This window comes from Geospiza fortis, unplaced genomic scaffold, assembly GCF_000277835.1.
Source record: "Geospiza fortis unplaced genomic scaffold, GeoFor_1.0 scaffold40, whole genome shotgun sequence".
Taxonomy (NCBI): domain Eukaryota; kingdom Metazoa; phylum Chordata; class Aves; order Passeriformes; family Thraupidae; genus Geospiza; species Geospiza fortis.
Window position 1 is genome coordinate 22,342,707 of NW_005054297.1, and position 13,307 is coordinate 22,356,013.

At 35.2% G+C, this 13,307-nt stretch overlaps 1 protein-coding gene across 2 annotated transcripts in view; it reads left to right on the forward strand.

Annotated features, from left to right (window-relative positions):
* The window catches only part of HPGD (15-hydroxyprostaglandin dehydrogenase), a 25,624-nt gene extending 19,930 nt beyond the window's left edge, over nt 1–5,694 (forward strand). For both annotated transcript variants that reach the window (XM_031066137.1, XM_031066138.1), the window contains 3 exons: nt 1,664–1,740; nt 3,644–3,807; nt 4,877–5,694. In XM_031066137.1, the coding sequence (XP_030921997.1) occupies nt 1,664–1,740; nt 3,644–3,807; nt 4,877–5,015 (380 nt within the window). In that variant the 3' untranslated portion in view covers nt 5,016–5,694. The remainder of the gene's footprint in view (nt 1–1,663; nt 1,741–3,643; nt 3,808–4,876) is intronic.
* Nucleotides 5,695–13,307: the final 7,613 nt, after the last annotated feature.

Sequence of the window (13,307 nt, forward strand, 5' to 3'; positions counted from 1 at the left end):
TTTGGCATTTAAGTCTTTGCACCTTATTCCACCTTATTATTGTGAGCTGTGCCCTTCCTTTGTTTATTTCTTGACTTTGTTTCTCTTCCCTCTCAAGTAAAAGGTAACTTTTCTTACTGTGATTAAAAAATAAAAATAAAATTACTTCTAAATTCTTCCTCTGTGTTTCCCAGTAGACTTTGTCTGTTTTATTTCTGTTAGCTGCAGTCTGATTAGAATTTCCTTTATTTGAAGCATGTAAAAGTACTTGAGAGTTCGGGTTTCTTTAAAAATAGTATTGTATTATTTCTAATGTGACGATATTCCAGTGTTTCCAATCATGTGAAGAATGGTGATCATCAAAAGTCAACAAACAGAAGAATATTAAGCATTTGTTGTGATCACAACCCACAGGAGACAGTACAAAACATATTTCATAAAGTGAGTTCTTAAGCAGAAGCATAACACATTAGTCCAAGCAAAGCAAATAAATACAGTTTTAAAAGAACAACCAGACAATAGGTTAAGTTCTTCATTTCCCAGTACTGAACGGTGTTACTTTCACAGGATCATCGAGGTAGCATTTAAATCAAGATAAAACCTTGAAGCTGTCAGGTTGGTAATTAGAGCTTTGGGCTGTCTTATAAAGTTCTTTCCATCAGACAAAATAGATCCCAGCGTTAAGAGCCCATGCGAGTCTGGCACATGTAATTTTTCTGGCAAATCCGTACGTAGAGCTAGATAGCGAATTCTTCATCTCCACTGAGGTAAGTCACACCCCTTCTTGAAAGTATCACCTTAAGATCTGAAGTATGAAAGATAAAAAAAATACGAGTTATTAATCTGGATTATTTCCATTAGAATCAAACGTTAAGGCATTAGAATTACTATCCTGTTTTACAACAGCACATTCAGGAAAACATTTTATCCTCTAACTTTCAGACAGGCTGAAGTTCACTATTCATAAGGGCCTAATTTTCAGGTGGAACTACAGCATCTGTTTGGTCCAGTTCAGCTTTCATTGTATATTAGAAGCTGTCAGCATAATTGGCAGAAATGAATATGTGCTCATGGTCTGTCATTTCTTCTTGACTAGCTTTTTGCCATCAACTCAGTCTTACCAGAATTCTTCGTTTTCTTCCAAAACTTCTGTTCTCTCTTCTTTCTCTACAACAAGTAAAAATTTTGTGCTCTCCCATTCAGACCTTAAATGTTTACAGTATTAGCAGAAATTTTTTATTTTGCTTCTCCTATTCCCACACTTCCTCCCTGAACAGACGGTAGATGATTGCAGGTATCCAGTTCACACATTATATATCAAAGCCTATCTAAAAGACTTTGCTTCTCAGTATACTTTGAATACTTTACTGACTCACAGATGCCTCAAAAATATCATTCTTGAGTGTTTTCTTCCAGATTGTATCCTCTATTTTAAGTCATACTTCACAGATACCACTTTTCCTTTTAAAAGTTACCGTTTTTTCTTACTCTTCTTTTGCCTGCACACTTTTATTCATCTAATTTTTTCTTAGCCTATCCCAGATTACAAAATACAAATGCCTACTAATCCATTTTGTTGCATCTCTGGCACAAGTTTTTTCACTGTAGACCTATACATGTGTTTAAGGTAATCATAAAATACAAATATGCCACCTCTTCATTCAGCTACCTTTTTATTTTAAAGGACTCATGCCTGCTGCGTTCCAGCCTGTGTACTGTGCTACAAAGCACGGTGTCATTGGATTCACACGGTCCATAGCAGTAAGTATGCATTTCCCAAAAGGGTGTCAGCAGCTCCTGGGGAACATGCTTACATTTTTCATGTTCCTCCTCTATAGCCATACAACTGGAATTCATTTTATGAAAGAAAACAAAGTGTGTGAAGCAGTGGAAGTTCCCTGCTTTTACAAAGGGAATCCGAAGATGGAATAAGTAGAGCATCTGTGTGTTTATGATCAGTTTGAGGTTTGGAGAACATAGAAGATGTTGCAGAGTAATTTGAGGACAATGAGAGGCGTCCAAAAGCAAAATTCTAATCCAAGTTTTAAAAATATTTTTCAGAACCCAGTCATTTTGGTTTCCTTGTTTCTAAGTCAGGTCAATGACCTTTTTAATGATAAATAGGCACTGAAGTGTAAAAGAGTTACTTGAACACATCATTATTTATTCTTACTGACTCTTAATACTCTGAAAATGAAAAATGACACATTCAGGATGGGGCATGTAAGTTGACCATATTGTAAATTTCAGCCTCTAACTCCAAAACTTTCTAGTTAGATTGAGCAAGCAATGTAATAAAACAACTTGGAGGGAGAAAATACAATTACACTTTAATAGATTAATATTAAAGATAATCTGCTCACATAAGATTTCCAGTCTGATTTCCAGAATTAAACACCTGAAATTACACTCTATCCATCTATTTTATGCACCCATCCTCACACAAATAGCTCCTTTTTCAGATTAACATAGAGAGAGTAGTGTGGATAAGTGTTGCATATATCATATTAACACATCAAGAACATGAAACCTAGTTTTCCATTTTTGTTTTCTCATTAGGAAGGTAAATCTCACATCTAAGCTCAAAAGTAAATTAGAGGAAATGCTGTCTTTAAGGAACACAAAAATGCTGAGCAAAAAAAAGAATAAACATAGCGAGCTACAGTATTTACCAGGAAAGGCACTACAGCCTGATGTTGGGCAGGTCTGATACCGTACACCTAGGGCTTCACTTTCTTGTCTCCCCAGACCAAAAGGGCAGGCTACCATGCCATGAAAATGACATGTGACTTAGATTATACCTGAAAGGAGTCCATTAAATGTTAAAATAAATAGAACACAGTGTTTAACAGTTATGGTTATTCTTGGATATATCATGTATAGTTCATCAGTTCAGTGCTACTGCTAAGAAAGTTCATCCAGCTCATCCAGTTCATTTGACTCATACCTGGATGTTGATCAGACTTTGCTGCATGCACACTTTGGCAGAACCACAAACAAGGGGTCCTGCCTCTCCCAGAACAACTTGTGCTTCTTTCTTGCATCATGTTCCTGAGCTGCTTCCTGAAAAAAAATCAGTTCACAGGGACTTTCCAGTGGAGATGCTCAAAGATAGATTCATGCCTTGGCAGAGAAAACAGCAAGTAGGAAGGTTTAGCATTACAGTTGTAGAGATAGAGAATATATTGTATCCTGTTGATGTGAGGAAGGTATCTTAATACAGTATCTTAAAGATGATTTTATTTCAGAGTTTTCTTTTAATAAAAAAGGCTCCTATAAGATCTGGAGCATACATTTGGGAGGACCTTTCTTGTTTTTGCTTAGAAGAGTAATATCATCACCCTAGAACACTGTCAATGACATGCTAAAGAGCACTAAGAACAAAAAGTATTAGGAAAAAAACCAGCTTAATGGGAAGAGTTCTGATTTCTCATAGAATTATTCTCCTGACAAAAGAAATGCATTTTTTCCCCCAGTAATCTAGTATGATTACTAGAGAAAACATGCTTCAAACTTTGTTTTTAAAACAATCAGTAGTAACACAATCTCCTTACTTAGCATGGCTGAAAAGTACTTTGTGGTAAATCTCATTCTTTGAAAATTTGCTTACACAATACTGTCTGAAAATGTTGATGACAAATGCCTACCCTTTTCTCTTTTCTAGTTAGCTGCTAACATGGAAAACTATGGTGTGAGACTGAACACAATTTGTCCAGGATTTGTCAACACACCAATTCTTCAGTCAATAGATAAAGAAGAGAATATGGGACAATACTATTCATACAAGGATGAGATAAAAAATATGATGCAGTTCTATGGCGTGATGGAGTAAGTCAAGTCAGATACAATGTGGGTTTTGCACTTCATAGATGAAGAACAAGGACACATTTTCAGCAAAATTAAACAAAAGGGAAATACTGCCTCAGATAAAAGACTATCAAATGGGTTATCTGTATAGAAAGAAAAAAATATGGCAGATTTCTAAGCCTATTTTAAGAGCACCATCTGCACAGTGATATATCCCTTTATGCATTCCCATTTCCCAGCAAAGTCTAAGTCAAATTAGCAAGTTTAATATCTTTCTTTTAGTTTTTAATAGCCTTTGGTGTTCCCTCATGAATTTGTTTAATCAAACTTGTTGTGAGATACAGGGTATATAATTTGCACAGAGTTTTCACAAAGTTGTCAAGTGAACCAAGATAGAAATCAGACCATGAACTGACAAAACTGGATTAAGAGCACAACAGCAGCCACGATGGATCAGATCAAAGACTTACCTGGCCCATTGCAGTCTTGCCAACAAAGGCCAAAAGCAGGCAGCTTGGACAGACTGTGACAACGTAGCAAGCATAGTCATATTTTTTAACACTTTCTTAGCTTCTTACAATTAGCTTGCAAGATGCTTCTGCACAAAGGAAATTGTATGACTGTGTTGTTTCACCCATACTTTTCTTTATGTAAAATATTTTGTACCTATTGACCACAGCAAACTGCATGTGAAATTATCCTTTAGGCTAATTTGTATGTCAGCTCTGCTACAGAAGCAGGAAAAATCAACAGCAAAGAGCTGCAGAGGATTGTGTAAGGATTACTTCTGTCCATTTCCCTGACAGAGAAAACTTTGATAGGAAGCCCAGTGGCAGATGGATGTCCACAGGCATTTATCAGAAACTAGAGCAAACAAATGATTATTTGTAAAGTAGCCACTTTAGATGGATGTCCTGGTTGAGGAGAATACATATCTCTCCTGAAACACTCATACCACCTCTGCTATTCCTCAAAATAAATTTGTTCAAATGCATTTTTTTAATTTTCAGATATATAGATTTACATTGAGTTTCTTGTCCTTTTTACATGTTCTATTATATCATAACTCTGAAATAACTTTTTTTTTCAGCCCATCAATAATTGCTGAGGGATTGATAACAATAATTGAAGATGATACTCTAAATGGAGAAGTTATGAAGATCACAGCATCCCAAGGAATTCATTTTCACCAGTATGGCCAAACACCTTTTACATCATCAAAGAGATAAATAATTGTTTTGGGCTAATTACTTTTGGCTTTTCTTAAATAGATAATTTTTTGAAAAGAGTAATTTCAGGGGAAAAAAGATTAGTGTTGTTTCTAGATCAGTGACAATGTTCAAACATTTGCATCCTAATAACAAAGAGATGAGAAAATCTGTTGTGGGAAGATGTTACCACACTATTTGATTCTGTAAGCATTATTAACAGTATTTATTTAGTAGAATAAACATACTGCTCAGAAGTGGTTTTTTTATTATTTTCTAGTAGTAGGGGCCACTTTTTTTTCATTCTGGTTGTTCTGATCTACATACTCCAAGCATAGTTTAGTTGATCTGACTTACTTTGTTATTATTTTCACTGTTGTGCCTACTTATCTGCATCCTGAGTTCTTCAGACCAGGAATTCAGTTCAGGAATCCAAATCACAAATGTAGCCACATGGAGTTAAGAATTACCTTTCTCTTATGAAATGTTAGATATGTGCAGCTTAATTTGTTGTATATCATAAAAAGAAGTACAGATTTTTTAAATCTTGGATTTTAGATATTGATAAAATATTTCAGAAATATTTTTATTTTCTTTTATAGATATATATATATGTGAATTTTCTCACTCTGTATATACAAAGAGGAATATTTTGACATTGATTGAAATGTTTGCTTGCCTATTAAATCTCATTTTCTAAACCTTTAATTTCTTGCTTTCGTTGAGTAAAATCTCATTTCAGTCCTGAATAATTTGGTTTTTATCATGTTTTATACATATGCCTTTTGGTTTCACAGTACATACTCTCAGATAGAGCATATAGTAGCATTGAAAATAAAAATTGAGCTTCCTACCTCCTGAGCAGTACTGGACCTTCTGAATCCAGGGTAATCCTCAGATATATTTATGCAAAAAATCTTTGTACTTCATGGGTTACATGCCTAACAAAAATAATATTTTGCACAGTAATTTAATTAGGCTCATAGCATAAGAAGATTTAATAGCTCCTGGGAAAGATGGAAAGTTAATATTTACCCTTCTTAGGAGTACTGACTTTAATTCCACTGATTTTTGTTACTGAAAGAGTGGAAACAGTAGTACTTATCTTCTGTGGAAGTCAGGGAGTAAAAAGTCTGTTCAGGGTGAAGAAACAGAAACAGAAACACATACTTTGAATTACTCATCCTTCTCCCAAAGCCTGCATTTTTGGGTATGTTAACATTATTTTTAAAGCCCTTTTTGAATGCACACAGGATGCTAGCCACACCTTTAGCATCCCTGACAGCATCTGTAGATACCTCTGGATTAAAAACTACCCTCTGATTTGATAGTATTCATTTCTATGTTTGTCTCATTAAAACCAGAGCACTTCCCAAAACGTGGCAGAATAGTGTAAAAGATGTGATGAAAACTTGAAGTCAGCAAGTGTTAGTTAGGTCCTAAAGCTGATAATCATCTACCCCTGTGTGTCTCCTTGTTAAGCAGGATTTCAACATAGCCTAGAAACTATGGAAATTATTATTATCATTATTTAATAATACCAATTGTACATGCAATATGTGAAACCACCAAACTCCACACTAACTAGTAACTCAGCAGCTTCTCTTAGCAACACACTTCAGATAATGATAGGAATATTATTGATGGTATGTTGCTGGCTTGATTGCTTTTGCTCATCTCTGCTCCTTGATACCCCAAAAGAAATTACTGCTTGACAGGGTGGATTGACTTCCCCGGGAATCAATGAAAGAATAATTTAATAATGTTAGTAATAAAAGGCCAGGAGTCCAATGTAGGCTCCCTGAGGGAAGAAAGCCAGAAAGAAATGTGAAGTTAATTATAGCTAATGATTTTAGTCATTGCTCAATTAACTTGTGATATTGCACTTCTATAAAATTCTAATCTATTAATTGGCATAATGCTAAGATTCCGTTTTTGTGGTATATCAGTAGTCACACAAGAAAAAATTAGATTCATAAAACATGCAATTAGACTTCAGGACACCAGAAAAATCTAAGCCTATATCTGGGAAAGAATTTAAATTGTATCTTACATGTATAGGTCTTTTCTTCAGGATTAATTTTGTAACTCAAAAGACAGATGTTTTCAAATCAAAACCATACAGAAAACTTCCTGAAAGGCATATTCTGCACTGATTTCCATCTGATAATCTGATAAGGAAGCCTCAGAATTAAATAAACATTTAAACTAAGATAAATCTGGAACCTGCTGGAAGAAATATGTACAGTGAAGCAAAATCCTTGATGCAAATCATAATGTGAAAAATAACCATCAAAATTCTGTGTTTTAATTAAAAAGTGCCCCAAACCAATTAAAGCTTTCCAGTTTCAGATAGTTTGAATTTAAAAACATCTGGGGGTTTTATCTGCACAGGAAGAACAAGTTCTACATATGTTTTGGAAGGGTTTCCTGTAAGACTTCCCCCCAAACTCTGGAAGACTTCCAGTCAGAAAGAAAGAGAGCATATGTTTGATGTAAAGAGAAAAACACCAGAGAAGCAGTAGGTAGAAAGATGAGTTGAAGGGGGAAAGTGAGTTTCATTTTTTGCACAAAGACTGTTTTGAAATTTCATCTTCAGTTAAAAGGCTTGACATAATTCCAAGACTTAATTTATTTTGCCCAAGAGACCATCATTTTTAAGACAACTGTTCCAGTGTTGCAGAGAAACTCAGCCAAAAGGAAAAATAAATATTTTAAATGAGATACACTAATTGCCAAGAACATAAAATAACAAGTAATATTCTAGACTAATATAATGATCATTATTTGGAATGAACACTCAACCCCATGTGACACAAGTTTACTTTTCAGTGTTCCTTAGAGTTTCAAGTAGGATTTTTCTTGGGGGTAAAGAATAAACATGACTACTGAACTCCATTTTTTTCAGTGCTTATGATCCTGCAGAAAAGCCAAAATCATAAGGAATTTCAAATGCTTTGCTACATGACAGTGTTAGTTTATTTTGATTATTATATGCCTTATTTCAAGGCATTTAAGAGGTATTTAATCTACATAATTATGTGGATTGTTCATTGCATTCTGTAGAGTTCAGAATGACCTAGAATTAACTTATATTATGAGTGCCATAAAATCATATGGCTTTCAATTTTGTTATTGACAGGGTGAACCATGGAGTAAAAACTGCCTCTTGTAGTTTTCTGAAATTAAGTCCAGATATGAAAGACTATACCTTTTCCTCTTGTTTGGAACACAAGCTTTGCAAACAGTAGACCAAAAATAAATTTCAACAGAACCAAAACCTGATTTCCACAGAAATCGTGAATATGAGACTAATCTTTAAATGAAAGCATTAGGTACCTAAGGCTATGGCCCCTTCTGACAGATGATGATTTCCTTCCTCCCGTGTTGAACTGCTCTAAACTTTTGACAGGATGATTCTCCAGCTTGAACTTCCCTTTTAGCTAAGTCTATTTGCTTTGCGTCAAGAGATGCTGACAGTTTTCAGCTCCAGCTCCAGGAATCCAGATGGTGCAATGAAAGTGAAAGATAATACCATATGACTTTGATTTTTTTTCCCTCCAGTACATAAAGAACAGCTTATGTCAGGTCAAATTTAAAATTAAAATGGAAAGGGGCAGTAAACAAGCATAATGCTCTTACTCTGACAGGGACAGTAAGTAGGAAGAGATCAGATGAGGTAAAATAAGGTGCAAAGATGCTAAACCTGGAACATCTTTAAAATAAGCAACTCAAACCCCACTGTTTAAGTGAAAGGCCATGCACTGTGGCCCAATTTTAAATTTGGATGTTTTCTGATTTATACAAAGACAGTCTAACACATATTCTCTCAGGGATTTAGAGGATAAAATCAGGATCTTCACAGGAAAAATTAATCTTAATGAAAAAAATTGATCTATTTCAAGCAATCATTCAGCAATGAAGTGTTTGAAATAGTTATATATTCAGGTCCTTTTATTTTTCACCAGCTCTGTATTAATTCACTGCTGGTGACTGCTGAGCAAACTTTACAGAGATTATTACTACTGCAGAGGTGGAATTAATTTCTTGCTACAAGAATTGCACTTTTTTAGCTTTCACTTTCATCAGAGGGTTCTATTCCTCCTCCTTTCACAGAGAAGAGAGGCTGCACAGGACAGGATGGTCATCTGGTGACAGGTCTGACCTCTGGTCCAGGAATTCTGAATGGTTGAAGGCTCTAGATTTAGCCTCATCGAGCAGAGATTTATGGTAGTGACATCCAAGCAGAACACAGAAGATCTACCTAATCCCTTATTTGTCACCCTGACTCTGCCAATTCCTTCTCTTCATCTTTGCATTGGACTACCTTAAACACAAGCACGTCAGAAGTGAACCACACTCCAGCTACACCAAAACATCTGTGCTTCTTCAGCAGCCTCCAAGAACATATTCACTTAAGACATCACTCATTTCACTGATTTCAGAGAAACTGTAAAGCCAGATTATTAGTTCACATGATGCTCCGCATCAAAGAGATGGCTCAAGGTATCTCAGCAGATTTTTTTCTCTTTGCAATGGAATCTTTCCCCAGCAGCCGCAGTCTTGAGAGAGGAAAGAAAGAATAAGAAATCAGGCTCTCGGTCAGACAGCTTTGAACTCTTCACTGTAGGACATGAGAATAAGCGCACTTCTGCTTGCTTACAGAAAAAAAAGCCACACATAGATAACTTTCAGTGCACTTTCCCACAGCTGCGAACAAAATCCACAGAAGTGAAGAGGAAATAAAGACATTTTTGGAATACAGGAATGTAAAACTCTTCAGAAAAAAATTTGTATTTTAGCTCCTCTAGATATTTAAATTTACTTATTTTAAATTACTCATGCTTCAGAATCTTGTATAGTGTTTGACCTTGAAGCATTATTTCAGCAATTAACACTACAAGTAGTTAATGTCATACATGCACAAACAGTGCAGTTCTCAAGAAAGACCCAGAGATGGGCAGAGAATATTGAATTCTCTACTACTTATTCTGGAACTGTTCTTACAAAAGTGAAAGAGCTTCCTTGTACAAAATCCTTCTGGCAATTTCACTTCAAACAGATACAGCATTCCTCTATGGAGTTTTTATCCTTCTCTGCAATTGTAAATCTGTTTAAATACACTGCCCTCAGCAATGCTTACAAATTAGCTGTCATTTATCAAAACTATTGCTGTTGTTTTGATTTAAGAGAGTCACTGTACTTGGTACATATTAATGCAAGACTAGGGAAAGTGCAGCTAGAATTTTTTTACATATCTGTCTATATATATACACATATATATATATACATATATCTTCACCTATATAACAATCAGACAATCACAATCACACACTCACAATCTACACATGCAATAGAAATCTTTAGTTTTAGAGCAATCGTCATTATCCCTGCATGTCCTTTATAGCAACTTCTATAAAAGTTGGGAAGCATTGTTTCACAGTGATTTTTATCTCCCAAATTTGGTGTCTTAAGATCATGAAATAAGGTTAAATCTGTTGAAGTTACATTTTATTGAAAGTGTTTAACTTAGCTGAGTTTTCAGTTTCATTTTTCTTCTCAGTTCCTGAAATATATCAAAATTGGATTTGCTCTTTAATTTAAACAATCATACATTACTTGATGTATAATCTTTGACATATTGTGGATCCCTCAACTGCCACCTGCTGAGCCATGGATATGTTCTTATTTATTATAATTTCTTACATATTATTTCATATACTATCATAGATAATCACAGTCACTGGAAGGTTTGTGATGCTATACAGGGGGCATTTCCCAAATATTTCATAACAGAGTCTTTAGAATTGTAGAATCACTTAGGTTGGAAAAGATATTTAAGGCCATTTAGACCACCCTTGTGACATGGCAAATTTGCATTTTCTCATATGGGTTTTCTTTCTTTTTTTATGCTGCTAAAATTGCTAATTTCTACGTGCTCAAAAAAGGCATCAAAGAACATACAATGCCATTTCATTTATTGAACAGAACTGTGACATACAATGCCATTTCATTTATTGAACAGAACTGTGAACTCAATACAACAGTGGGCTCTGCTTAAAAAGAACAATTGTGCTACACTGTGGCCAAAGTCAAGGGTAACTATTTTTGGGAGGACTGTGTTACTTGAAAAATCATCAAATATATCATCTGAGTGCTCTCATTATTCCCCGTCATTCCCCATTATGTCTAATATGTCAAACATTAAAAAAAAAAACACAAAAAACCAAGAACAAAAGCACAAACACAGAACAAAATGTTTCTATGAAGTACAAAGCTTCTGCCACTCAGCTGAACTGAAGATAAATAGCTGTATCTTGCAGTACAGACATTTGTCTATGACATGTACATGGTGCAAACTCTGTGGCTGAAAGAGTAAGGTTCATTCCAATGAACAACAAAGAGCCTGTATAAATATTAGTATGGATAGTAAGTTTCCTATTGGCCACTATTCTTCACTCAATTTGTCATTGTACCACACTGTTAGGAAAAAAAAATATTTAAACAGCTTAAGGAAAAAAAAACTATTCAGTACTCACTCTACACATTGGAATGAAATTCAAACTTCATTTCCAATGAGAGTTTCTTAAAACATTTGGCCCTGAAAACGCATTTGTAACATAAATTAAAATTCTCCAGGGTGCCAACAAAGATCTGTGGAGTCTGTGTAACAGACATGAAGACTAAAAACTTATTAGACATTGGTTTTGGCCTCTTCAATTAGCAACAGCATGAAAAGCAATCATAATCATTTTAAATAAAATAAATGTGTTTAATTTCTGCAAATTTCAAGCCTTGGTGCTGCAATTATAACAAAGCACTTTTGTTCTCAAGTTAAATGACACTTCAGCACTGAAACATTTGTCATGCTGGGGAAACATCTGTATTTAAAGCAGGATTTGCATGCTAAGCTTCAGGGAAATGCTAAGATGTCATCAACTTCAGTGAGCCTGAGCCAGCCTACAAGTCAGCTGAATCTGTCTTCAAGTCTGTGCTAGACAAAAAAATAATGGCATAGCATATAGCACTGAGACATTCACTGCATTAACTGCAAATTGATCCTGATGGACTCTTCCTTCTTTGCCAAGTCTTTCTGTGATGACTGAGAATTTTGGACAGCCCTTGTAGTCAGGGAAGGTGAAAACTATGCGAGAATCCCCCAAAGAAACAAGATGGAATTTTCTGCCTCTCTCCAAGACCTCCCTCCTCCATGGCATTGTTCTCCACCTTCTGGATAAAAGTGAGCTGCGTTAGCTGTCTTAGTTTGTTAGCTCTTTACTTCCAGTGTCCCTTGATTTCTTGATATTCAAGAAAAAATTTTGTTAAAAGTCATTTTGGCCTATCCCAGAAAACTAAAATTCATTTCCGTATGTATTGGGATACAGCTTCTGAGCCACACAATTCTGGAGAAAATGCAGAAGAATTTAATTAGCATGGACTTAGGAACTATCTAACAGTAAATGCTGCTCCAGAGCATATGGCAAACTGTGAAGATTTGCTAAGAGTAGTTGAAAATATGCATAAACAGGCTTCTCACTCAATTTCTAAATAAAATGTTAATGTCTAGGCAAATTGACTACAAATATTTTTCACTCCCCTCCAGGCAGAAGTGATCGAGTCCTCAATTCTGAAAGTCAAAAAACTAGCATTCCAGAAGAATTGAAAAGGGAAAGAAAGAAAGACAAGACTTTACGATCACAGGTGCAGAGGGCAAATCTACCTATAAAGACTGTAGCATTATAGTACAGTAATCATTCTAAATTTTCACTACTGGGATTTTCTAAAGGGGGCTTGCAAACCAGCAAAGTTTTCCTCAACAACTATTAATGCTTAACACTCATTGCTCTTGAACTGTGGAGTATAAATACATTTTACACTTCTAGAAACTGGCAAATAACTGCTAATCAGCAGCATGGCTACCCTGTCTTGGAACCTGGCTACCTCTCTAGTACTACAACTTTGAGGGAAGATCTGGCCTGCAGAATCATAGTTAGTGGTTTCTAATTAATTGCTTTACTTTTTTTCTCCTTGCATTCCAGAAGTTTTGAATATTTAAAGCACTCAGCAGAATATATAAAGCTTTAAAGCAACTATGACTACAGGATCCTCAATATTTACCTGATATTCAAAAATTTTTCAGATGATCAGAAGCTCTGGCATTGCTGTTTGGCTGACTCCCAAAGCAGAAATGGAAATTACTAAGAGAATGCATTTTGATTTCCAAATCTTTGGTTTAGATTTAATATGCATTCATATCTGATTAAAACTCAGAGACTGAAATACAACTATTATAATTGAATTTCTAAAGCCTGG